Source organism: Hippopotamus amphibius, chromosome 5, assembly GCF_030028045.1.
Source record: "Hippopotamus amphibius kiboko isolate mHipAmp2 chromosome 5, mHipAmp2.hap2, whole genome shotgun sequence".
Taxonomy (NCBI): domain Eukaryota; kingdom Metazoa; phylum Chordata; class Mammalia; order Artiodactyla; family Hippopotamidae; genus Hippopotamus; species Hippopotamus amphibius.
Genome location: NC_080190.1, coordinates 155,653,524 through 155,681,157, shown reverse-complemented (window position 1 = coordinate 155,681,157; position 27,634 = coordinate 155,653,524). Strand labels below are relative to the sequence as shown.

The window sequence follows — 27,634 nt, the reverse complement described above, 5'->3', positions numbered from 1 at the left end:
TAGGTCGCCAGATATAGGTGGCTTGGGGTTTGGTCTAATATATGCCTCATCCTTAGAAAATTCCTTTTATTGGATTAATTTTTTTTTTTGATTAGCAGTGAGAGTGAGATATGGCCCAAAGGTATAAAGCACAATTATTACAATAATAATAGTGGTTATTCATGGAGTGCTTGCCACACGGTAGACACTTTTTATACATTATCTCTTTAATCCTCCCAAGCAGCCCGTGAACAGCTACGATTCTCTTCATTTTCGATTGAGAAAATTTGGGCTCGGAGAAGTTATGTAATTTGCTCAAGGCCTTAGCTAATAAGAAGACTTAAGGTTTATACTTCCAATTATATCATGACTACTGTCCTCAAGTGTGGGGCACTTGTATATTATCTTTAATGTGTATTGAAAATACTGGTTTTCTGTATAATGATGTGGGTTTTGAAAGCATTTAAGTGAAAAAGAAAAAAGAAAGAAACTGTAAGTCGATTTAAAGAAATATATTAAACAGATGGTGTGGAAGCAGAGCAAACATTAGGAATCTGGAACATACGTGCTGGCGTTTGGAAAACACTGTGTTATGGCATGGGTGTCTGCGAGGGGCACATGCCAAAGAGAAGTCCCAGATGGTGCGCAGACAGCATGTAAACCCTTAAGAGACAGAGAAGGAAGTCTTTCGAGTAGTGCAAGTGTCTTTTATGGATGGTGTGGGGGTGAGGGGTGGGGGGCAGAGGGGCAAAGTCTTTGAGAAAAGGCAGATTTCTCCCTGGCTCAACTTTGACTGGCTTTGGCCACATCAGGCTATACAGGCTGGTTGGAAAATTTCACCTAATTTGAAAAATACCAGCAAAGACTTTCCAGAAGGAAATCCCATCCACCACCATCAAGTATATTGGAACGCCAGGTTCTGACATTCCGCCTGCCAACTAGGACTCTGAACTACAGCCCTGAGTAAGGAGCACACCTTTCTTTCCATGAAATACCATCCAGAAAGGGCAACGCTGAGGAAAAGAAAAACCAACCACCAGGTTGAAGCAGGGGTTGAGTTACAGGAAAAACAAAGCAGCAGAACCAAATGTGGGGGCCGAAGTGATAGGACATCAGTCTTACGTGTTTTCACCACGCCGGTCAGAGCATCGCTGAAACCTGAGGCCTGAGAAGCAAATATTTTCACGTTGTAGTCCATTCCGCTGAGGAGGTTTGTGATAAGGATGGTGTTAATGTTAGCTCCCACGAATGTCTCCAGTGTTGGGCCAGCAACTAAAGAAGAGTGCATTTCAGTCACAACAGGATATGGAAAAATGGAAACACTCCTAAAATAATTGCACGAGTACTTATTCCACTATGTTTCAGATTGTCCCAAAGGTAAAAAGCAGAGCTGGGGTTTGAATCCCGCCCCATTTAGCGCCAAGACTTACATACCTGACTCCCAGGCTAGGGCTCTTTTTAGGCATCTAGTTCTTTTCTCAAATATAGTTCTTCCCCTAGTACTTAACTCGAAGAAGTTGGTTCACCTCAATCCACCATCTACCATATTGTGAGGCCTTCACAGTGGAGCTACTATGTTGTCATAGGCTTTGGGGCATGTGCCAAACAGCTATCCCACCTCAGACACCCAGCTTTGTCCCCAGAAGGCATGCAAGTGGCCCTAGCAGCAAATTTTATCATGGACTCTATGGCATACCTTACTACATGGGGGACCAGCATATATGTTACCATTATGGGTTTTATCCACTCCTCTTAAGGCTTTTTTAGACCAGACAGATGACACTCTTACTCCAAGGCCCTTGACCATCTAGCATCTTTGGGCTTTTACATTTTGCTCTCTGTTTCAACCCAGTGGTAACTTTTTTTTTTTTAATTCTAATTTTTCTATTTATTTCATTTGGCTTCTCTCTTTCACATCAGACTTCCTTAAGTGCCAGGTCATGCTTTTCTGTTTGTTTGGCTGCATTGGGTCTTTGTTGCTATGTGTGGATTTTCTCTAGTTGCAATGAGCAGGGGCTACTCTTCATTTTGGTGTGTGGGCTTCTCACTATGGTGGCTTCTCTTGCTGCAGAGCATGGACTCTAGGCACACGGGCTTCAGTAGTTGTGGCACATGGGCTCTATAATTGTGGCTCGTGAGCTCTAGAGCATAGGCTCAGTAGTTGTGGCGCACGGGCTTAGTTGCTACTTGCATGTGGGATCTTCCCAAACTAGGGATCAAACCCATGTCGCCTGTACTGGCAGGCAGATTCTTAAGCACTATGCCACCAGGGAAGTCCCAACTCAGTGGTATCTTTGATTGATCATTACAAACACTGCATGCTATGTCCTATACAAATTTACTTATCTCCCGCCTCTTCCGATATGTGCTAATTCTTTAAGAGCTTTGAGTTAGTGACAAGTTCCTAAAAGACTCATTACTTTACTACAGAAACCCCCTTCCAACAATATATTTATATTTTTCTGTATGTATGTGTCATCTCAGCAGAGATTTTCCCATACCCCAAACTCTCAACACAAATGACATCATGTAATTCTTCTACTTGACCTAGAAGAGGATTTTTCAGCCTCAGCACTGTTGACATTTGGGGCTAAATAATTCTTTACTCTGGAGCAATGGGGGAGCAAGTTGCCTACAGTGATTTGTAAGATGCTTAACTGTACCTGCTAGAGGCTAATAGCGACCCCCTATCTCCCAAGTTAGGACAATCAAAAATATCTCTGCTGGGCAGCAAAACTGCACCTGTTTGAGAACCACTGGCCTAAAATCAAGCTATTTTCCCTCAGAAAATCTGACAAGTATTTATAGAATGGTCCAAAGAACAAATTCAGCAAGGCTGTTTTGCAAATGAACACATGCCTCAGGCCTACAGATCCCAAGGCATCAGTCTTGAGCAGACTAGTGCACCCATGGTATATTCTTGCTATTTCATTTTTACGGTTCATAGGACATTGGAGAAATTGGAGGTGGAGTATTTTAAGTATGGTCCTAGACAATGGGACACAATAGAAAAGTCTGGAAAGTGTTATAGAGGCAAGAGCAACATCTCAGATGACAGACTGAGATTCAAAGAGTTTTTGAGGGCAGAAAGAGCTTTTTCATGACCCAAAGGATACTTTTTAAATTTTCCATCAAATCAAGAAAAATAATTGGAGAACCCCTTTCTGCTGAACAACCAGAGTACTGAAGGCCCAGGCCCAGAAAACTGAGAAGACTCTAGTAATATCTATTTTTAGTCTCCTGTTTAAACTTCAGGAAAGTGCTCACTGTCAGGAGATGATACTGTAACAGGTGAAGTTGCACATGGTCTCCACCAGCACATGGACCAAGGGCACAATCTCCCCCATCTGGGTCATTCTCTTGCCTTCAGGATATAATGATGTGGGAAGTAGAAGAGGTAATCAAGGTGGCTGAGAGGCTGTGGAAAGCCTTTCACTACCACAATCTCAGGGCTCTGAAGAATTTTCTACCTTAACATAGTTTCCAAAATGAGGAGGCTGAGAAGTTGGTAAATGGACTTTTTCCAACTAATTCAAGAAGTAAGAGGTAGAAGAGGAATTAGAAGTTAGAGATTCCAAATGTTTAGAGCTTACATCTCCATCAAGCCACAGAAGCCTCCTATTGCCAGGGAGTCAAGGTCTGCTTAGGCTGGCTCCTTGTCTGGGGTGTGTGTAGGTCAGGGGTAAACCAACTATATATTCTGCTCGTTAACGTACCAGTTATTTTTTAGGTGAGGTCGTAAGTTCAAAGCATTTTCTTTTCAAAAAGGTAAGAAACTCTTTCCACTTCTTAAAGCCAGAGATGAAACCAAGGATAGAAAGTAAAAACAAAAAAACCCCTAATTTTAAAGACAATATTTTTTAAAAAGCATGACTTACCACTGACAGGTTTGTAGACAATCCTATAGCCCTTTACAGGGGAAGCCGGGGGATCCCATGTGATGCGCAATCTGTTATACCATTCTTCCGAAACCCGTAAGTTTTGGGGACCAGAGGGTGCCACTAGGCAGGAGGCAAAATGAAAAAAGGGGAGTTAGTGTGGTTTCCATCTTTACAACCTACTCTGTTGTTACCAAAATCTAAGATATCTTCCCATAAGGTTAAAAATACTTACAAGGGAAAATGTACTAAAACACACAGTAAGAAGCCTTTGAGAATCCATGGTTGTGTCAAATCTTAAACAATAGAAAATAATTGTTCCTTTGGTAAAAAACTTCTATCTGAAGATCAGTAGTTCATTCAATCAAATTTGGGTTCCTTTTTCTTCGCTTACTTTTAAGTACAATTGCACTGAATAGTGTTTATTAAAAAATTTCTGTCGACACACCACTCTGCTCCACTATCAAAGGATGTTTGTACAGCCGTATCAAGGATGATTAGATAATAGTAATGAGAGTAAATTTTGGCAGTAAGATTCGAATGATTTTTTTTTTTGGTTTCGTCTCCATATCGCCTATACTGCTTGAAATTTTAAATCATCATTCATTTAATTTTTATCAAAACATTAAAGCCATTTATATGAAGGACCTTTGTAAACTACTGTGCATCTTGATGGGTATTATTATCACTTTGTTGTTGACAGCATTTAGTTGTGTGGACCACCGCTTAAAATAAGTGGACCATCCAAAATTATTTCAAAGAACACACTTTGAGATCATTGTAATGTATAAATACTGTTAAATGTGACACTATTTCTGTAATGAGATTTAAGTCATATTTCTATAGTAATAGTCTTCAAATAGATTTTATTTGTGTGAGAGTATATGTGTGATCATCGTGGAACCCACTTACCAATTACACTAATTTAAAATTTTTTTATTTTTATACAATTTTTACAGGTTACTTTCCATTTACCGTGATTAAAAATCAGGGGCTATGTTCCCCGTGTTCTACAAGACCTCCCTGAGCCTTACACCCAAGAGTCTGTGCCTCCCCACGCCCCCTCCCATGCCCCTCCCTGCCACTGTTAACCCACTAGTACGTTCTCTGTATCTGTGAGACTGCTTCTTTTATGTTATATTCACTACTGTGTTGTATTTTTTAGAACCCACATATACAGATTATGCTAATTTTTAACATGGGGAAGTTACAAGCAGACCTCTGAGCCCAGATCCTCAGCTGTTGGAGGTAGCCCTTTGCCTTCCCATCGCCTTCTTCCCCTCCCTGCCAACAGTGGTGGATTTAAGGCAACTTCATAGAACTTTAGAGTATTAAATAATACAACCCAAAACCAATCAGAATAGCAGAATTTACTATGCTACTTTTAAACCACTCTTGCCCGTTTTGTTTTGTTTTTTTTAACTTAGATTTAAAAGCACATGGTAGATGCTTCATAAATGTTAGGTGAATACTCATTCTTTTCTTCTTAAATTACTTTTTAGGTCTGGTTCTCAAACATTTATTTAGCAGCAAAATACCACAAGATGCTAGAAGTGCCCATATGGGAACCAAATCAAGATGCCAAGCTACAGGTAAAAGTGAAGTGAAGAGCTGAGTGCTTTCCCACGGCTCTGCTCTTCCCCTTTCCTTCTCTCCTTCCACATGACCCCTAAGGAAATAACAGTAGCAGCCCATGTGGCTCCTAATGCTCTTATCTGGGTGATGTTTAGCAAAATGTGCAGGCTTGGTGTGAGGCTGGGTGGAGACACTCATAGCATGGGTCCAGTTAGCAGGGGGAGATGCCAACACTGCCAAAGGAGGAGCTGATACCCATCTGCTCAATTGAGCAGAGTCAGGACTGTGGGTTTTGCAGCTACAGAATTTTAATAACTTGTATACTTAATTGAAAAATCCATACTTAGGTGCCCAGGTACAGAACTCAGCCCTTGCCACCATTCTGCACCTAATCACACACAACTGCTTGGTAACTGTGGTAGATTAAAGATGAGCACAGGTTTTTTGACCTCCCTCCCATTGAGAGGTGGAGGGTATGATGCTGTCTTTGAACTGGGTCCTATGACCACCTTGACCAACAGACAAAAGCAGAAATGACATTGTGCTAGTTCCAAGCACAGCCCTCACTGTCCTGACAGTTTCCATGTTCCACTTCCTGGAAGTCTTGCTCTTATAATCCAGAGTCATGGTGTAAAAACCCTTACTATCCTGCTGGAAAGACCACATGAAAAGATGCTGAAAGGACATGAAGAGGCCCAGCTAAGTCCAGCCTCTGGGCATCTCCACCAAGATGCCAGGCATGCGGGTAGAAATGTCTCGGACCTTCCAGACCAACCCAGCCACCAGGTAACTGTAGTCAATACTACGTGAAACAGAAGGATTTTCCAGCAAGCCTTGCCTCATTTCCTGACCCCAAAAATCAAGCAATACAATAAAATGGTTGCTGTTTTAAGCCACCAGGTTCTGGGGTGGTCTTCATGCAAGTACAATCCCAACAGTCGTGAAGACAACTTAGACTCTGCGGTGCTTTGACCTGGTGTTTTCCTGCATGTTTCTCACTTGATTGTCATGGCCAAGTCATCTACAGCACACATTCTGTGCTGCCTCCTCTGTGCTACAGCACTGTAAGAGCTTGGCATTCAGAGGTCACAGTACAGATGAGGTCCTGGGCTGCCCTCCAGGGATGGGAGATAGACAATGAGTAGATAAGAAAATATCAGAGAGCAAATAGGGCCATGATATGACCAAAAACAACAAACAAACAAACAAACAAAAACAACCCAGGATGATATCAGAGAGAGTGGGAGATACTTTGCATGGGTGGTCAGAAAAGCCTGAACAGGTGACATTGAGCTGAGACCAAAATGACAAGAAAAAGCCAGAAATGAAAGCATCTGGGAAAGGATATTCCCTATGGAACAAATGGCTAGTGTATAGGTTTTAAGGCAGAAACGAGCTTAAAAAATCCCGTGAAGAGCAGGAAAGGAGGTACAGCTTGGGGAGCTGTCAGGAGAGGAGATGAAAGAGATCAGCAGAGTCCAGGTCACCTAGGGCCTTGTAGGGCCATGGAAAGGACGTTAGATTTTTATCCCGAGTACAACGGGAAGCCATTTCGGTGGCTTGAAACAGAGGTGTGACATGAGATCATTTATATTTTAAAAAGCTTCTCTGGGGGGGGGGGGTCGAGGGAGGGAGGGGATATGGGGATATGTGTATAAATACAGATGATTGACCTTGGTGTACCTCAAAAACTGGTACAAGAGTGTAAAGCAATTATATTCCAATTAAAAGAAAAAAAAAAAAAAGCTTCTCAGGCTGCTGTGAGGAGAAAAAGGATCCAAGAATGGAAGTAGAAAGACCCGTGCACTCATTCGAGTGGGAGAGGGGGCTCGGACTGGGCTGGAGCAGTTAGATGAAGAGAAAGTGGACAGGCACCTAGAATGTATTTTAGAGATGCAACAGGACTTGGGATGAATTAGATGCTAGAGGAGTAAGATGTAGTTGTTTTTTAAGACTTAGGTTTTCGAGACAAGAAAACGGAAGCCCAGAGCAGTAAAACAACTTGCCCAAAGGCACACACCTTGAATGTAGAAGACAGAATTCAAACAGATTTTCTCTCTCCAAATCTCTTTCACTCTTTTCACCCCCCTACATTGCTGCTACTGGGTTGCATTACATGGGACAAGTATTTTCACCTAATTTGCCAGCTAGCGACCACAGGGGGAAAGCTTCACTCACAGGTTTTTCCAGGGGCAGAGACACTGACCCCTTCTCCATCATCGTAAATAGGAGTCACTGTGACTTTGTATTCAGTATCGGAAAGCAGATTCTTCAGAAGGAGATTGTTCTGGCTTCCAGGCACCATAACCTGAAGAGAAAAGCAAAGGACCATGGTCTTAGTAAGACTTTCATTCCTGCTGCTCTACTAACGCGGTAGGACTGTAGGCACTTTGAAATAATCAGAAGCAAGGAGATGTGCTTGGAGGGTGATGAAAAAAAAAGAAGGGCATCCGTGCAAAAGCATTTCTCTCTGAAATTCCCCTCCGAGCACCCTTTAGTTTCTAATTACTAATGCAGAAGGCTTAAACTTGAAGCTCTTAAGCCCCAAGGAGTAGCCTTCTCTCAACATCTTTTCAGTATTTGTAAAGCAGCCAGAAGAGAGAATAATCTTCCTTTTGGAAAGCAGGTGTTTATAGCTTAGGAGTATTCATTCTATAACCTAGCCTGCATACCATATTTGATTCTACTTAAATATCCTCTTTAAAATTCAGCCTTCCATTCTTCCCCTTGCAGAGATCATCTAATCCCAGTATTTTAGAGAAGGATGGATGCTAGCCAAGAACAAGATAACCACACACTAAATCCAAGATTTCCAAGTCGAAAGATATTTACCAATGACACTAAAAAATGTCACAGCTTTTTTATTTCTGAAAGGAGATGTCTTCCTCAATCTGAAATCACCATTCCTCTGACTCTAAAGGCTGCAAAACATAAAACACAGCGGTGGGGTGGACACCACTCAAGCATCACTGCAATGTTCCATGTGGCTCAGCAGTGCAAATCCTGGCATCCCTAAAAGAATATATGGACCAGAAAAGCCACATGTTCTCAATACTAAAACCACAAAACTCTCTGCCTAGGCTTCAGCAGTTAGATGCTGGCACATCTCTGCGCCATTTAAAAGACTTAATCATGGCTGGAAAAAATGCTAGGATGTAAGAACTGACCCAAACGCGTTTAAGGGAGTCACAAGACTGGGACAGCTGGAGATGCTTTTGGATTCAAGAACTGGGTAAAATGCCAGCAGGCAAAGGGCGTGCTGTCTACTTCTGGATGAGGGAAGGAACCTATAAATCATGGAATAAGCCTTAGAAAGCCTCGAGTTGAACTCAGAAGCAGCTGTTGCTAAGATATTGCTAAGATCTAAAAGCAGGATTTTTTTTTTTTTAATCTGAAAAAAGGAAGTTTGAATTAGGTGATTAATATTAGATTAATATGATTTTGCTACTCACATGAAATGACACTGAAATATACAGGATGGTACTGATGTAGTCCTGGGAGGGAGATTTTACAGGAGGAGCTCTGTTTTACTCTAGAATGAGTTAGATAATCCTGGCATTAAGAACTTGTAAAGGAATAATTGTGGTTGCCCTGTCTTCTCTTACCCCATCCATGTAGCTTCTTTTAGGTCATTTCTTTTCTATATAACCCTCTGGAGACCAGAGGCTGGGTATTTGTTCCAAGCTGTCTGCCTAGCAAACCACCCATGTTGATGTTCCTTAAATAAGGTCATCTCTCAAATTGAGAAGGATATGGTCTTGGAACCAATCAAATTTAGCCTGTAGGGTACTGAAAAGCAGTGGGACCATTCAGGGGTGGGGAGGGGGCTCATTTAGCTTGCCAGGTAGTAGTTGCTGTGGTTTATAATAATAGCCCTCATTTAGCTAGCTGCTATTATCTGCCAAGTACACCTCTAACTATTCTAATGTAGTAATTCACTTACTCTTCACCACAACCTTTTGAGGTAAGAAGTATCATTACACTCATTTAACAGATGGGAAACTGATTCACACTGAAATCCTGAATATCTGGCCTGTGCCTTTTTTTAACCACCACCCTCTACTCCACCTGACTGCACTACACAAACCTCTTTATCATCATGATACTCATTCCCAAGAATAAAATGTAAGCTTCCTCTTGTGCATGCAAAGTTCCTTCTCCTTGACCTCTGCTTGTTTGCACAAAGCAAGGTAAAGATGGGTGCCCACTCAGAAAATCTAAATAGACATTTCTCCAAGAAGACACATACAGATGGCCAAAAAGCACACGAAAAGATGCTCAACATCACAAATTATCAGAGAAATGCAAATCAAAACTACAATGAGGTATCACCTCACACTGGTCAGAATGACTATCAAAAAGTCTACAAACAATAATTGCTGGAGAGGGTGTGGAGAAAAGGGAACTCTCCTACATTGTTTGTGGGAATGTAAATTGGTTCAACCACAATGGAGAACAGTGCGGAGGGTCCTTAAAAAACTAAAAAGAGAGCTACCATATGATCTAGCAATCCCACTCCTGGGCATATATCCAGAGAAAACCATAATTTGAAAAGATACATGCACTATTCATTGCAAGTTCATTGCAGCACTATTTACAATAGCCAGGACATAGAAAGCAACCTAAATGTCTATCAACAGAGGAATGGAAAAAGATGTGGTACATATATACAATGGAACAATACTCAGCCATAAAAAAGAATGAAATAACGTCATTTGCAGCAACATGGATAGACCTAGAGATTAGCATACTAAATGAAGTAAGTCAGACAGAGAGAGACAAATACTGGGCTGGCCAAAAAGTTCATTTGTGTTTTCCACAAGATGTTAGGATGTTACGGAAAAATCTGAACAAACTTTTTGACCAACCCAGTATCATATGATATCACTCATGTGTGGAATCTAATTTTTAAAAATGATATAAATGAACTAATTTACAAAGCAAAAAGACTCAAAGATTTCAAAAACAAACTTACGGTTACCAAAGGGGAAATGTGGAGGGGCAGAGGGATAAATTAGGAGCTTGGGATTAACATACACACACTACTATATATAAAATAGATAATCAACAAGGACTTACTGTATAGCACAGGGAACTCTACTTAATATTCTGTAATAACCTACATGGGAAAAGAATCTGAAAAAGAATGAAGATATGCATATGTATAACTGAATCACTTTGCTGTACACCTGAAACTAACATAACATTGTAAATCAACTATACTCCAATAAAATTTTTTTAAAAATGGGTGCCCACTAAAAACAGATGCTAAAGGTCATGGCAAATGGTGGTTTTATTTATAGAACAATCCTATAAAAGATGCTCATGGTTAAATGAGATGCAAATCTAACCAGTGAACTTCATGTTTTTAATTTTTTTGGAAATGCAACTTTAGGTCTGGCTCCATTATTGCCCAAAGCTCTTCAGAGCAGCCTGGCTCCAGCAAGCTGCTTCCACAGTAGAAAAAGGATTCCTCACATCTCATTTTGTTCCTCTCTTAGAAAGTTCTGTTTCTAGATGTGATTCTCATGCTTTCTATGGTGAAGGACTAGATAGGGTTGGTGCTGTTGTTTTAATCCCAATCGCTAAAGACCAATATTTTTATAAAATACAATAAAATAAAATTGTTAGGAAATACTATCATACTCTTGGATATTCCAGCAATGTCAGATTGCTGTAAATGTTTCTAAGAGCTTAATCTTAATACCTGCACTTATCTTGTAGGAGACTGAGCCATATTCTTAGTTTCCCTGCACTAGTACATTTCTTGCAACTTAGAATTCAGGACACGGTTTTAGATTTTTACATGTAGGCTCTAGAAAAGCCTGGAATCCTGATCAGCCTTTCACAAATAAAAACATGTGTCCCTCCCCTGACAACAAAATTCAGGGCAATGTTATTGCCAAGTCTCCATATTTCTGAGCACAGTTGAAAGTCAATCCTTATGAAACGTTTGACAGGGAGTTTTACTTTCTAGGAGTTCCAAAGCTTTTCACTGGGAATATTTAGTAGATTTGATTATGCTTAGAAAATATAGAAATACTTCACGTAACTCAATTGGAAAAGTAAATTTAATTCCCCTTGCTTCATTAAAGCTTGATTTTGGTTTACAATATACCAATACTATTCTCCAACTTCAATACTCTAGCTTATCATTTCCTCAGGTAAATGTAATCAGCTATTTATTTATTTATTTATTTATTTATTTATTTATTTATTTGGGCTGTGTTGGGTTTTCACTGCTGTGCCCAGGCTTTCTCTAGCTGTGGCGAGCGGGGGCCACTCTTCATTGCAGTGCCCGGGCTTCTCATTGCGGTGACTTCTCTTGTGGAACATGGGATCTAGGCACGTGGGCTTCAGTGGTTGTGGCGTGTGAGCTCTAGAGCACAGGCTCACTAGTCGTGGCACACAGACTTTGTTCCTCCGCAGCACGTGGAAACTTCCCAGACCAGGGATCAAGCCCCTTTCCCCTGCATTGGCAGGCAGATTCTTAACCATTGCACCACCAGGGAAGTTAAGGAAAATTTGGAAAGATGCTAAGAGGCATTTCTCTTATCTGGACACATTTCCTTTCTCACTTTTGTAATATGTTTTAGCCATCTGTCTTTCCCTGCCTGCATCATTATTTAAATATATTCATTTGGTTGATCCTATCTACAAAACAGAAACAGACTTATGGACATTGAGAACAGCCTTGTGGTTGCCAAGCGGGGAGGGGTTGGGGGAGGGGTCAGTGGGAGGTTGGGGTTAGCAGATGTAAGCTATTATACATATAATGGATAAACAACAAGGTCCTACTGTATAGCACAGGGATGATAAACCCTAATGGAAAAGAATATTTTTAAAAAGAATGTGTATAGGTATATAACTGAATCACTTAGCTGTACAGCAGAAATTAATACAACATTGTAAATCAATTATACTTCAATTAAAAAAAGAGAGAAAATAATTAAGATATTCACGTGGTATGTGGAAGTTAATATAGATCTTCAAGTGCCTGACCTACCTTGGTTTTATAATCTAAATCTAGATGCATGCACTTTTTGTCTCCAATAATATATTACATTTATATAGCAGTAACATTTCATAAAACAAGGAGTTATAAATTCTCAATTACTCCTCAGTTGAGTCCCTGAAAATATGCCTGTAAATTAAGAGTGCACAAATCCAATTTCATTGGAATTAAATAAAGGGGCTTGATAGTTAAAGAATCCTAAACTTTCTTCTGTGTAGCAAAATATTTCTGCACAGTAAATAATCACCATCAAATTTATCAATATTTTTCATTTTTACTGAGGGTTTGTTTAACTGGGGCACATATGTGTTGAAGACTTTTGATCTTTTTTCCCTTCATCTAGGTGTCCACGTGTTTCAAAATAAACAGTGTGAAACGAAAGAAACCAGCAAAGGGAAAATTATATAGAGACAATCCAAAGTAAATATTTTTATTATTTTACCTTGTATAGCTTACAAGTGCATGCACGAGATTAAACTGTAACTCATTCCAAATTAGCGGGAATAGTTTAGCAAGAAGCTTAATGTGTTTCTTGGAAAGATATGAAACAAAAACCAAAAACCAAAACTCTCACTCTGGGAAGTGTTTATGGGTTTCATTTCAGGGACTAAGTTAAAACATAAGGACAATAACAGGGAAAATAAAACACTCAAGTTGTATCTTTAGTTACCATGGCTAAGCACAATTTTTAATTTTTTTGAATTTTCCAATCATGGATTATTTGAATCTATGATCTGAGTGAATTTATAATTCAACCTATTTTGTTCAAGTGTCCATTAACTTTCCAAAAGTACTCCCAGACCAATTTCATGGACCTTCTGGTTATTCACGGTGGATATGGTTATTGTCCACTGTGTTATCATTGTTCTACGATGATTCATCCATCAGCTTGAAATTAAGTGCTTTCCTGAGAGACTCTTGAGCTCAAACAATTGTTTATGTATTGATACCATACAGATACAAATAATTTGCCATCAAAGGCTTTGTAAGTAAAGAAGAGGAACTTCCCTGGTAGAACAGTGGTTAAGAATCCGCCTGCCAATGCAGGGAACATGGGTTCCAGCCCTGGTCTGGGAAGATCTCACGTGTTGCGGAGCAACTAAGCCTGTGTGCCACAACTACTGAGCCTGTGCTCTAGAGCCCATGAGCCACAACTATGGAGCCCATGCTCTGCAACTACTGAAGCCCACCTGTCTAGAGCCCAGATGCAAACCAGAGTTATTGGGTCTGATGGGAAGCATCCTTAGGAAACAATTTTCAGGTTCTAGAGTAAAAGGAATGGTATGGAGTAAATGAAGAAAACACAGGAAGGCCATGATTAAGACTGTACCCAAGCTTTCCAAGAACATTAATTCAAAAAGATACATGCACTCCAATGTTCATAGCAGCACTATCTATAACTGCCAAAATATGGAAGCAACATAAGTGTCCATCAACAAATGAATGGATAAAGAAGATGTGGTACATATACACAATGGAATATTACTCAGCCATAAAAGAGAATGAAATCTTGCCATTTGTGACAACTTGGATGGACTTGAAGGGCACTATGCTAAGTGAAATAAGTCAGAGAGAAAAAGACAAATACTGTATGAGATCACTTATATGTGGAATCTAAAAAATACAACACACTAGTGAATAAGACAAACAAGAAGCCGACTCACAGATATAGAGGACAAACTGGTAGTTACCAGTGGGAAGAGGTGGGGAAATGGGGAGTTAGAGGCACAAACTCTTGGGTGTAAGATCAGCTAAGGGATATATTATACAACACAGGGAATACAGACAATATTTTGTAATAACTGTAAATGGTAAGTAACCTTTAAAAATTGTATAAAACTTTTTTAATTAAAAAAATAAAACCACTTTCTTTCTTTTTTTTTTTTGCAAGGTGGTAAACGTATTTTTAATGCTGACCATGGTGTGGGCTTTCTCATACATTGCAAATGAAAATATACATTATCAGTACCTTTTTTTTTTTATTTTTTATTTTTTTAATTTATTTATTTTTTATTTGAGGTACACCAAGTTCAATCATCTGTATTTATACACATATCCCCGTATTCCCTCCCTCCCTCGACACTTTATTTCTTAATAAAAAAGAGTGTACCCAGGTTTTCAATAGAGAAAAACAAATATAGATGAAACAACTTAAAGAAAACGCGACACATAAAAATCTAAATCCCTTATGGAGACACTCACAATTAAGAATACATTAGAAATGACTATAAATCTACTCAAAGAGTATCAATGTCAGTGAAAAATACAACTATTTGTTAATGGACAGCATTTTATTAGGAAGCTTCAACTACATAAAGAAGACCTTCGAATTATGTTTTGTTTAAAACCTTTTCATCAGATTCCCAAGGGCAAAAAAGTTATAATGTGTATATACATAGAAGTTTATATATTAAAAGTTTATACATCAAAAGTACACAGATACACACACACACACACACACACACACAGAGACAAGTGTATAATGGACTATTTATGACCCAATTTTTGTGCTCTAACAGTTGTCAAGGCAACAGAAGCAAAGCGGTAAAGAAGGTTCAGATGCTTCATCAATTTAAAGCAGGTTGTATGTGGAGCAAGTTTCAGGGACAGAAAAGTCATCAAGAAACCAGTCGTTAAGTTTGGATCAAGCAAAAACATTAGTTTCCAGAGAAATTAAGAAATGAGCAGTAAAGCTTGCATTAATCTCGGTCTTGCGTTAGTCTCATTAGCCTGGTTAGTCAGGAAACTCGCAAGGTTGCTAGTCAGCTGTATTTATACAGACCATTCCTACCACTTCTTCCGCAGGGTCCCCTTGAGCAGTCAGGTAGGTCACCCTGAACTGCTGCACACTGCTGTCTGAAATGTCCCACTCTACCCGCAGGCTAGAAGTGGTTTCATCATCTACAACCAGGTTTCTGATTCCTGTGCGGAAAGCTGGAATAAACACAACCAAGGATTTAAAGAACTTTTCATCCATCATATTCCAAAATGAGCTACAGAGATGATTTGTGGACATGGCAACAAGTATCATTTAATGCATCTTCATCATGTAGACCCAGGTGAAGCAAGAACAACTCAGCTTTAGTTAATAGAGAGCCACGATACCTACTGGTAGCAAACAAAAATGGGTTTAAGGGATGCTTTCAAGGTGAGACTGTGGACCCCTCAAAACCACCAGCTCTGTAAATACACGAGGAAGGGGAACGGGGGAGCGGCCCTTGGACCAGGAAACCAGAAAGGGAGCCCAAAAGGAAGCACGACTGTGAGAACTTCACATGAAGTGCTGAGTTGGAGGAGTGAGCATGGGTGGCCAAATGGGGTCAGCCTCAGCGTGCAATCCAGCATCCAACACACTTCCCATCACCTGCTTCCCCATTTCTGTAATAACACGTCACTCAAAGCACATATCTCCTGCCAGGGCTGCCTCTACCTGCTCAGCCCACATGGATATCATCCTTTCTCTGACATCTGTCTACCCTCCTTCACCCCTGTTCTCTGACATGTTCCTTCTCATCTCCCAAGTTGACTGCTCTCTCATTTGTCCAATGTTTTCTTCTCCTTCTTGTGCCAACTCCCTTTCGTTCTATCCATCTCCACTGACTCTTCCTTCTTTCATTCATTTATTCATTCATTCAGCAAACATTCACTGAACTTCTCCTGTATGTCAGACTGTTAGGCCTTTAAGACATACAATGATTAATACTTGACAAAAGTAGTAAAAGTGTCACAGAGGAGGCAGGAGAGTGACATTTACCAGGCAAAACTGGGGGAGGGTACTAGACTTTCGGTACATAATACAACATCTCACCCTCAGGGCTAGGAGTTCTAGATGGCAGGAGGATATGGGGAAAGCATGAAACATATGGTTGAGGCCAGGAAGGGAAACAGAACCCAAATCAGGAAGCATTTCAGATGTTATGACAAAGGGATCTGGGGGCATAAAGAAGGGCTCAGTAAAGGTTAACTGAAGCATGAATGAATCAGTGAAGGAATGAATAAATGAATGGTAATGGAGATCCACTGAAAAGTTTTAAGTCAGGAAATAAATATCATCAAACTTGTTTTATCTAGTTGACTCTGACAAGTAGTTGGAAGGTGTATTATAATGGAGGGTAAAGTTACACTGAGAGAGAAAATAGCTGATGTAGGAAGACCAATGCACCCGTCAGGTCTCAGTTACCCATAGAAATGCACAGAAACCATGATATAAATAATTCTCAACAGAGACTAACAGGAGAAGTCATTGAGATCAAGAGTAGAGCAGAGACTCCTAGGACTGGAGGCTAACATCCTCTAAAAGATTAGATGGGAATCTAAAACAAAGATGGAAAAAATAGAGAGTGATAAAGTGATAAAGATTAGTAGACTAGAAGACTGATCGGCATTTAGGGATAAGAAGAGATCAACAGCTCTGAGAGAAGTGAAATTTGAAGTGGCATGCCCCATTCCTAATAATAATATAAATCAAGTAAAACTGGGATAACATAACTTCTGTTTAGGTCAAACTTTCCTTATGGGTAAACAGGCTTCTATCTGTCCTTACCTGTTGTCACAGGTCTGGTAGGTGCTTCAGTCGTAGGTGGTTCTGTCCAAATACTGTCAACTAAAAAAATATTCATAACTTTAAAATTCGGTAATGATGATAACTCTATACATTTGTGTATAGTATTTTATAGTTTTCAAAGAAAAGCACACTTATATTATCTCACTTGTTTCTCACAACAACCTTGACCACGGCTGCAAGAGAGAAGAAGTGAGTTATAAGGCAGTTATTGTATCTATTTCACAGATAAGGAAACTGAAACCCATAGAAGTTAGCTTCTCATCACAGATACTAGCCATCATATAAACATCTGAAACATCTATAAAATTGTGAAACCACTCAGTTACTTTGAAATGAGGCATAACCATGGTTACTAAAGGAAATTAAACAGTGCTGTAGATCAAGTTGTAAAGGGGCTTCCAAACAGGACCAGCAAGGAAGACAATAAGAAGTACATCTGCAGACGTCCCTGGTGGTCCAATGGTTAAGAATCCGCCTCTCAACCCAGGGGACGTGGGTTCAATCCTTGGTCAGGGAACTAAGATCCCACATGCTGCAGGGCAACTAAGCCTGCATGCTGCAACTACTGAGTCTGTGAGCCACAACTAGAGAGCCTGCATGCCACAACTAGAGAGAAGTCTGCATGCTGCAACGAAGATCCCGAACAACTAAGACCCAACACAAACAAAAATAAATAAATATTAAAAAAAAAGGAGAAGAAGAAGTGCATCTCTACTTCTTGTACCCACCCTGAGCAACCAGTGGATGGAGTGGCTGTGTGGTGCTCTGCTCAGATGCCCTTTTCATCTACATACTCATCCAGCAGCTTCTGGAGTACTGGCTGCCAATGGCTCGGAGCTCTTGGAATTGCCTTGCCTGAAGTTGTAGACTCTGTCAAGGGATGGCCTACCTCCAGTCACTGGGGATGCAGGGATACAAAGGCCCAGCCCCTTTGACTCAATTTGGGACCACTCAGAAGGGTCATACCAGGTCCAGAATTTCTAATACAATTAGCTGACGGCTCAGTTTTAGCTTCTCCCTGTGCCCTATCCTTTCATCCTTATTTCCTTACAGATGTATCTCCCAACTACACTCTTAAATAAACCTTCTGGATGCAATTTTCTACTTCAGAATCTGGTTCCAGGGAACCCAATCAAAGACAATTTAATATGTGGTTAATACCTCATATTTAAAAAACGAAGGGATGGATGAGTCAGCAAGTGAATTTTGTGCAAGATTCTTGGAATCAAGATCAACTTGGGAAATTCCAGAAACTCTTGGACATTTTTGCCCTACATTTATTTTTTTGCTCATTTATTCATTTATAAATTATTTTATCCATCTGTCCGTCCATCCATCCATCCATCTATCCATTCCCCGATTCAACAAATATTCATTGCACAGTTAAAATATGCCAAGAACAGTGCTAAGTGTTGAGGATACAATGGTGAGCAAGACAGATATGGTCCCTGCCTTTAGGTGATAGACTGGGAGTCTGAGATGCTCCGCATATTGGTTTCATTAAAGGTGAAGATGTATGAAGAATTCTAGGGACAAAGCCTCCGTAGCTAGGCATAAGGCTGATGAGCAGGGAACCTGGTGGGGTGAAGAGGGTGTCAATAAAAGGTGGGAGCTTGTGAGGTCCATCTTGGCCCAACCAAGACTTACGTGTGGTCCCAACAGCAGTCACCACTTCACTCTCACTTCCATCATCCAGTACAGCCAACAGGGAAACTTCATACTCAGTGCCAGGTTCCAGGCCTTCAATTACATATGAGTCTTGGTCTTCGTTGAGGTCAATCTGAAAAGTACTTGGTGCTTAGTAACTGGGTTTACTTGAATAACAGAGGAGAAAGTTAAGAAAAAAATAATAAAAATGAAAGAAGTTATCCCGAGTGTAAGAAGTGACTAAATATGAACAAATCCAGAGCCATTGACGTTAATTTTAAAGTCAAATCAGAGATGTTTTTCTTTTCAAATCGCTCAGCAAATAAATGATTAATATTGCAAAAGTGGCATTTTTGAAGTTTTATTAAATGTCATTTATGAATACCAAAGAACCTGCGAATATATGAGATATGTAACTAAAGCCGTAGCAAAAATGCATTTTAATCTTAGAAAAGTCATATGACATTCCTGACTTTTTACAGAACTTATCATTATAGCATTGTGTTTGAGATACAACCATGTGTCAGTCTTTATAGCTTTTAATGTGTTACCAAAATACAAATGACTAATTCATTTTAGTCTCATGTGGGTTAAGTTTAGTTTGTCCAAAATTGCATTTTAACTGTATACAAAAAAAAAAAAAGGAAGGAAGAAAGAAAGAAATGGGCAAAAAAATTTTCACTTTGTTTTTTGTATTTCAGAAGAAAAAATAAGTCATATGATTTGACATTTATAAAACCCCAGGTCATGCAAAATATTAATTTCTGGGAGTCTCAATTTATTTTAGAACAAAGACCAACTCAAATGCAACAGTGGGCATTCACTTCCAGATACTATGTTCTTGATTAATATTCAGGCTCAGATAACTCACTTCCTCAGCCCTCCCACCGTAGACTGGAATCCACATCAACTTGTGTTGCCCTTCATCAGCCGAGAGGGGATGCCAGGTCACTCTAAAGCTATCCGTCGTCACCTCGTCAATTTCCAAGTATTGCTGGGCTGGAACTTCCTCTGTAAGCCAAGGAGGGAGATTTTGTTAGGGAACTGAGAAGGTAAGAAAACCATAACTCAAGCAGCTCCCCAGGGGTCATGGGTAGAGCAGACTCTGGCAAATCTCTTGTTTTAAGAAAGCACATGGAAGCAGGGAAAGCAGTGTCAACCAGTCCAGTGTGGGCTTATGTTTCTGTTTCCAGCATTTACCAACAGTGTAAATTAGGAAGACCAGGGACACAGCAGAGTTTTACAGTTTTCCAGTAATTTCCAGAACTCTTAGATTCTCTGCTTGGCTCTTTTCATTAACTATAAAAAAATGAGTGCCATATTCATTATTTTACAAAGAGACTATTTTCCAAGTATTTTGAAGAAATTAACAAAATGACCTAGATCCCTGAGAAATGTCACTTTTAGCTTTATTTGCTTTCGTGCCTGAATCACTCTAAGTTAAATCCTAGAGAAGAACGTTCATCCTTTTAATCTTGTACATGTGGCTGCCATCAGAAATGAAATATAATTTATCAGACATGTACTATTGCACTGTTTACACACTTCTGGGATGTACAACAAAGACCATAACATCTAATTACACCCAAAATGAATTGTCAGCCATTGATTTTTATTATTTGAAATCAGAGATTTCAAAACTCTTTGACAGAATATCATAAGAATTCCAACTAGAGTTAGCCCTTGGGAGATTTTGTGAAATTACTGAACTTTTTTCTATGATCACTATTTCTCAATCCAGCTTATTTCTCATCTCTCTTCAAATTACCTTCTCATCTCCTCAATACAGCACTAAATTTGTTTCCAAGTGCAATTAATGATAGGTCCAGAAAGCAAAGAATAGAATTCTTCCACCAAGAGGCAAAAAAAAAGTTATATTTACTGAGTGACTACAGGGTGTATATAGAAAAGGAAAATAATGTATTCATGCTTTATTTTTTATTTTAGTATTTAAAATATCCCATATTGTTGTATTACTATTTCAAGTTGCATGAAAATACATTATTGGCTATAGATTGATGTATTAGGTTAAATGGTATGAAATTATCATTTTTTTAGGTCAGAAACTGTTGGAGAGCTGTAATTTAGGAAATGTAACTTAATATACACATATATCAATGGAAGAAATATGAAAATTTTCTGTCAATAGAACAAAAGAAACTGTGAGATTAGGAAGAGAATAATACACACTTTTATTTAACTGAGACCTTTGAACATAGATGGTCCTGTCCCTTTTTCCCTTGCTTTTTTGGTTTTTTTTTAATGTGTTTAAAGTTTTTATTAAATTTGTTACAATATTGCTTCTGCTTTATGTTTCGGTTTTTTGGCCATGAGGCACGTGGGATCCTAGCTCCCCACCAGGGATCAAACCCGCACCCCCTGCATTGGAAGGCGAAGTCTTAACCACTGGACCACCAGGGAAGTCCCTCCTCTTTCCGTTGCTTTGACAGAAAATAATTAGCCAGTCAGCACTCCACTCACCTAATCGTTCATTGGGTAATAATAGCATAAAATAAACAAAAATTAAAATGTAATCTCTTCAAAATCATAATTGAAGAAGCTGCTCCAGCTTCCGGTGTCCACACAGTTACTCTTGGAAACTTTTCAAACCGCAGTGAGGCTTACCTGTGGTAAAAATTCCAGTCAGAGGTTCTGACTGCCCTTCCTCATAGATGGAGAAAATGGCAACAGTGTACTCGGTGAGGGGTGTCAGGCCCTTCAGAGGGAAGGTAGTAACAGGATCGACTTCAACCTTCAAAAAAGAGAGAAGTCATAAGCGCTATATCAGGTACTCTCTAAATACAGGAAACGGCAGTCATTTTATTACTGTCTGCAGTTCACTGGGCTGGCAGCAGAGCTGTAAGTCCTGCAAAAGAGATACGAAAGTATAAAACCATTCAGATACTCACATTTCTAATCTTATACCCTTAAACAGAATACCTATCAGTTGATTCTTAAGACATAGTTCAACCAATATTATTTCCATTTATTAAAGATACAGAAATTGAAGTGCACACAATTTGCAATGCAAATATGAATAAATGTAATGTTTACAGCTAGATTTGCTAGGAGCAGCCAGTCATGCACAATAACTTTTATAGGAGTTAATATTAAATAGATGATCAACCACGCAGGGGAAGGTGAGCACAGCTGTTGTGTTATTTTGGTTGTTCAATGAGTCAACATTTTTTAATTGGTAAGTTTCACATAAAAAGAGAAATCCCTGGTCAGCCACACCAACCTTCTTTCCATGTCTTTCCCACCTCAGGGTCTTTGCACATGCAATTCATTCTTTCTGGGACCCTATTTCCTAGGCTCTTTTCAAAATCAGGCTTTTGCCATCTGTTAGGGCTGTGCTTATATTTCACCTCCTGCGGTGGGGGTCGGGGGAGGGAATCATCTTTCCATCCACCTCAGTAGGGTGATTCTCTAACATTGTCCTTGTTAAATATATATATATTTTTCCTTTTGGCTGCACTGCATGGCATGCGGGATCTTAGTTTCCTGACCAGGGATCAAACTGGTGCCCCTGCAGTGGAAGCGTGGAGTCCTAGCCAGTGGACTACCAGGGAAGTCCCTCTAACACCGCCCTTGTTTGTTTCATCCCTAGCACCATCCCAACCTGAAATTATTTTCTTTCCTAAGTAGAAGATGTTTATTATTTGCTGCATAGAGTGTAAGCCCCTTGAGGGCAGGACCTTGTTTAGCTTCTTTACTACTGTATGTTGAATTATATATATATATATATTTTTTTTTTTAAGTGACTAGAATAAGTAAATGAAGACTGAAATGGAGGCACCAGAGATCCATTTTACAAGAGATAAAAAAAAGAAAAAGAAAAAGAAAAAAGGGCTCATCTGAACCAAGAGTTAATCCAGAAACCATAGACATCTTGAAGGAATTGACCCAGGTCAAAAAAAAGATTGCCAGCCCTGGGGGAAGGAGCTTCCCTTTCCACACTTTCAGAACCCTGAGCCACTCTGCTAGAGAAGGTCAGCCAGCCCCAGCTTTCTCAGCCACCCCAGACATGGAGTGAAGTCATCTTGGAAGTTCCAGCCCAGTCAAGTTTCCAGATGAATGCAGGAGTCACCTTAGCTGACACCACATGAGCAGAGACAAGCTGACCCTGCTGGGCCTGCCCAAGTTACTTAGCCATGGGTTGTTATTTTAAGCCAGGATGTTGGCTACACAGCAACAGTGAACTGAAAACATGTATTATCTTCCTCTGAATCTAGCCCTGATAATATTATGGGTAACTGTTAGCATTAAATGTTTAGTCTGGTCTGGGTATCATCTGCATGTTTTACGTGCATTAGTTGTACTTAATCCTGATCACAGCATTGTAAGGTAGCTCACTATTACCCCTAAGTGAATGATGGGGAAAATGAGACTCCGAAAAGTTATGGAACTTGCCCAAGGGAAAGCCAGCTAGCTCCTAAAACTTAAACACAAGTGTTTCACACTCTACATTCTCTGCTTGTAAATACTATTTACAGTACGGCCCCATTACTTAAACTCACAGAAAAGACAAATCCATACTTAAAATATGAGTTCAAGGTGTTCTTCTAAACTATATTTCCTATTGCTTTCTGTTATTCTGAATCATAATGGCTAAGATTTACTGAGCACTTATGATGTGTCAAGGACCTTACAATCATTGTTTTATTCAGCCTCCTCACCCCCCTTCAAACACGAGGTATTTATAATGTCTATTTTACAAACAAGGAACCCGAGGCCCAAAAACCTTAGCCAACTTTCCTGGAGCCATAAAACTATTAACTGGAATGAACAGTTAGGCCTTGGTATACTTATATATAAGTATATATATGTGAAAGCGTATGTATTTTCAACATTATATATTGAATATATATATTTTTCAACAGATGTATATCTGCTGAAAAGATCTAGTTTATTAAAAGCATTTTATTTGATGCTGAACAGACCATATTTTATGCATTAATTATTGATCATTTTATTTCATCAAATGAAAACTTTTAGGTATCATTTATTTTTACTTGTTATCATATTATGTTTTAGGTTAAATTCTGGAACTCATTTTATTGGCAGGACATTTAAGATGTAAGAAAAGAATTTGGGAAAATGGTAACAAATGACTGTGATTTATTGTTATGCAACTATTTTTAAGAATAATTTTTCAAACAATCTAACAAACACTTCACTTCAGTCTGTTCTAGGATGGATGAAGAGAGTCCTTGATGAGGAACGAGAGACTTGGGCTTTGCTCTGGGCTCTGTTGTTGAGTCATTGCTGTAGGGGACTGGACCTGCCTCTCAGAGTCTAAAAACTGTGGCCTTTCATTTATAGAACTCAAATGGCAGCACTTTATTTCTCCATCATATTTGCACATTTCCCCAAATCTTTTCACAGTACACGCTATCTGAGATGACTTCTTTCTGCAGTTTCACAAGTCAGGCTTTGGCAACATTTTTTTCTATAAAAATTGTATCAGGTGATCTCTGTAAAAGAGGCTGGCTCAGGATTAGCACTCCACGTGGGTTAGCTGCCACCATCATCATCATCATGATCACCTTCATCACCACCACCATCATCACCACCACCATCACCATCATCACCACTACCATCACCATCACCACCATCATCACCACCATCACCACCACCATCATCATCACCATCATCACCATCACCACTGTCATCACCACCATCACCACCATCATCACCACCACCATCACCATCATCACCACCATCATCATCACCACCACCACCATCATCACCAGCACCACCATCAACATCATCCCCACCATCACCATCATCACCACCACCACCACCATCATCACCATCACCACCACCATCACCACCACCACCATCACTACCATCATCATCATCACCATCACCACCATCATCACCACCACCAGCACCATCATCACCACCATCACCATCATCATCATCAGCAGCATTTAAGTGCTCTGTTTTATTTTTCTTCATTGGTCCCCAAAAGTTAGGGAGAGAGATAATGCAGAAAAGACACAGAGGAGGAAGAGGAAGTGAAGGGGGGAAGATGGGAGGAAGAGGAAGTGAAGCAGAGAAATATAAGTTGAGTTGAAAACAAAGCTTTTACAATCAATAACATGTTATGTAGTAAGTAGATTTTAGTTGGGACTTTTAAAATTCATTCCAGAATATTTTGGGAATTTCCTAAAAATCCAATTACATACCCATTATCTTTAAATAAAAGCTTAAATTAATAGAAGTAAAGCAAAATATGATAGGAATATTCACCCTTAAAATCATACATTCCAAAACTAGGTAAAGTAATAATTTGACTTATACAAAATACTTGTCCAGCAACCTCTAGTCTCAATTGCATGGGTAAAAATTAAGAATTAAGAACACACACACTAGTCAAAATTGAAATGTTACAAAATCTACACACTGTTTATGCATGTTCCTCAAATAAAATGTTCTCAGATTTGTATTCATGGTCTATTTACTCATATTTTAAATTCAGTTTTATCAAACATAGTTTTCTAATTTCCCAGCACAATACAAATTAGAAATAGCAAGTTCTGAAGGCACTCCCAAGACTGAAAAACACTGCAAAAAGGCACAAGTGTTTCTCAACAAATATATTATTAGTCTGGGGTCATTATTTATAAAGCCAAATAACATAAAGTGCCATGGGAGTCCAGAACAGCTATAATTTTTTTAAGCTCTTTATTGGAATAGAATTGCTTTACACTCTTGTATCAGCTTATGAGGTACACCAAAATGAATCAGCTGTTATTTATACATATATCCCCACATCTCCTCCTTCCCGCGACTCCCTCCCACCCTCCCTATCCTGGCCCTCTAAGGCATCACCCATCATCGAGTTGATCTCCCTTTGTTATACAGCAACTTCCCACTAGCTAACTATTTTACAGTTGGTAGTGTATCCATGTCTATGCTACTCTCTCACTTTGTCCCAGCTTCGCCTTTGCCTGCCCCCCCAACCCTGTGTCCTCCAGCCCATTTTCTGCATCTCCATCCTTATTCTTGTCCTGTCACTGGGTTCATCAGTACCATTTTTTTTAGATTCCGTATATATGAGTTAGCATATGGTATTTGTTTTTCTCTTTCTGGCTTACTTCACTCTGTATGACAGACTCTAGGTCTATCCACCTCATTACATATAGCTCCGTTTCATTCCTTTTTATGGCTGAGTAATATTCCATTGTATATATGTACCACATCTTCTTTATCCATTCATCTGTTGATGGGCATTTAGGTTGCTTCCATGTCCTGGCTATTGTAAATAGTACTGCCATGAATATTATAGTACATGTTTCTTTTTGGATTATGGTTTTCTCTGGGTATATGCCCAGTAGTGGGATTACTGGATCATATGGTAGTTCTATTTTTAGTTTTTGAAGGAACCTCCAAACTGTTTTCCATAGTGGCTGTATTAACTTACATTCCCACCAACAGTGCAGGAGAGTTCCCTTTTCTCCACACCCTCTCCAACATCTGTTGTTTCTAGATTTTTTGATGATGGCCATTCTGACCAGTGTGAGGTGATACCTCATTGTGACTTTGACTTGCATTACTCTCATGATTAGTGATGTTGAAGAACAGCTATAATTTTTTTAAATAGACATTAACTAGACCTATTATGATCATTTCACAATGAATACAAATATTGAATCATCATGTTGTATACCTAAAACTAATATTATATGTCAATTATACCTCAGTAAAAATATACAATTATATTTATACAACTCATATTTACATATGCATGACAGTTTGTTTTTGTGTCATGAAAAATTATTGCCAAATAAGAATGTCTTGCAGTGAAAAAACACCTGTTAATGAATGCAGTTGTTATTGTTATTTTAATTGTTCAATGAGTCAACACTTTAAAATTGGTAAGTTTCACATAAAAATAAAAATCCCTGGTCACATAGTCAAGGCGAACAAGATCTGGCAGCCCCCACCTAGATTTCTATGCAGCAATAACCTTCAGGAGCTGAGACTGTAGATGAACATGTACAAACTCCCCAGCAAGGCAGTCTCCACCACTTCCTAGCATCTCCATCACTGTAACCCATTGTCCATTGTTATTTATCATCAGTCTTGAATTGTTGCCTTTCAGTAGAGAATTTCTTTCACATGCATGTCCCCAAAATGGGAATATGAAATATAACCTAAGGTAGCCTCATGTTTCAAGAAAAACAGGTAAGACTGTATTCAGGTGTGACAATTTCTGTACTCATTTACGTTTTCCGCATAACCTTCCTATACAGCTGAATTTTCAACCCTTGGGAAAGGAGTTGATTCATCAGTGATAACAAAGAAACACTGACAGCTCAGTGCGTTTGATTTCCCTCCTTTTCTACTCCAGGCTCTCACCTTCAAAAACAAAGCAGGTAGTCTAAAGATTCCAGTTCGTCAGAATTATTTGCCCTCAGGATTTTTGAAGATTTAATGAAAGATGTTGAACAGTATTTCTGTACTGTCAGCAAATGTGCAGTTATTGTCCATTCATTACCTAGTGTCCTGTATGATGGCACATTCCACAAAATATTACTTGGATTTAATTGTAGGAAAAGAGTTCGTCTCTGCGTATGAAAATATTTGCTTTATTTGGTCAGAAAATAGAAATGATGTAATCCAACATATTTCCCTTGTCTTGGCTTCTTGGATCAAGATAAGGAAAAATAAAAATAAAAACAAAAATAAAAATAAAAATAACTGCTATCTGGCCTGCTAAGATATATTTCCAAGGGAAGAATTTCTAAAGAGTATTAATCACTGAGTGCAAAATACTATATTTTCCAGGGTTTCAGTAAGTTCTATTATTTGAAAGTATCTTCCTACACAAAACTTGAATGATTCAGTTTTCAATGTAAGCTCATTGAACTAGGGTCCTTCAGATGCCAGTTTACTAAAAAGCAGAGGGATAACCTGGAAAACACTGACATTTCTAGTTTACTACTTCTGTGAAGATACATACTT

At 39.2% G+C, this 27,634-nt stretch overlaps 1 protein-coding gene across 3 annotated transcripts in view; it reads right to left on the bottom strand.

Moving 5' to 3' along the window:
• Nucleotides 1-27,634, bottom strand: part of COL14A1 (collagen type XIV alpha 1 chain) — a 220,584-nt gene that overhangs the window by 110,822 nt on the left and 82,128 nt on the right. For 2 of the 3 annotated variants that reach the window (XM_057734079.1, XM_057734081.1), the window contains exons 15-22: nt 21,284-21,410; nt 19,530-19,669; nt 18,659-18,791; nt 16,991-17,050; nt 15,230-15,381; nt 7,611-7,740; nt 3,858-3,980; nt 1,102-1,251 (exon numbers count right to left, since the gene is read on the bottom strand). In XM_057734079.1, coding sequence (XP_057590062.1) covers nt 1,102-1,251; nt 3,858-3,980; nt 7,611-7,740; nt 15,230-15,381; nt 16,991-17,050; nt 18,659-18,791; nt 19,530-19,669; nt 21,284-21,410 — 1,015 coding nt within the window. The remainder of the gene's footprint in view (nt 1-1,101; nt 1,252-3,857; nt 3,981-7,610; nt 7,741-15,229; nt 15,382-16,990; nt 17,051-18,658; nt 18,792-19,529; nt 19,670-21,283; nt 21,411-27,634) is intronic. The other variant, XM_057734080.1, reaches the window with a different exon arrangement.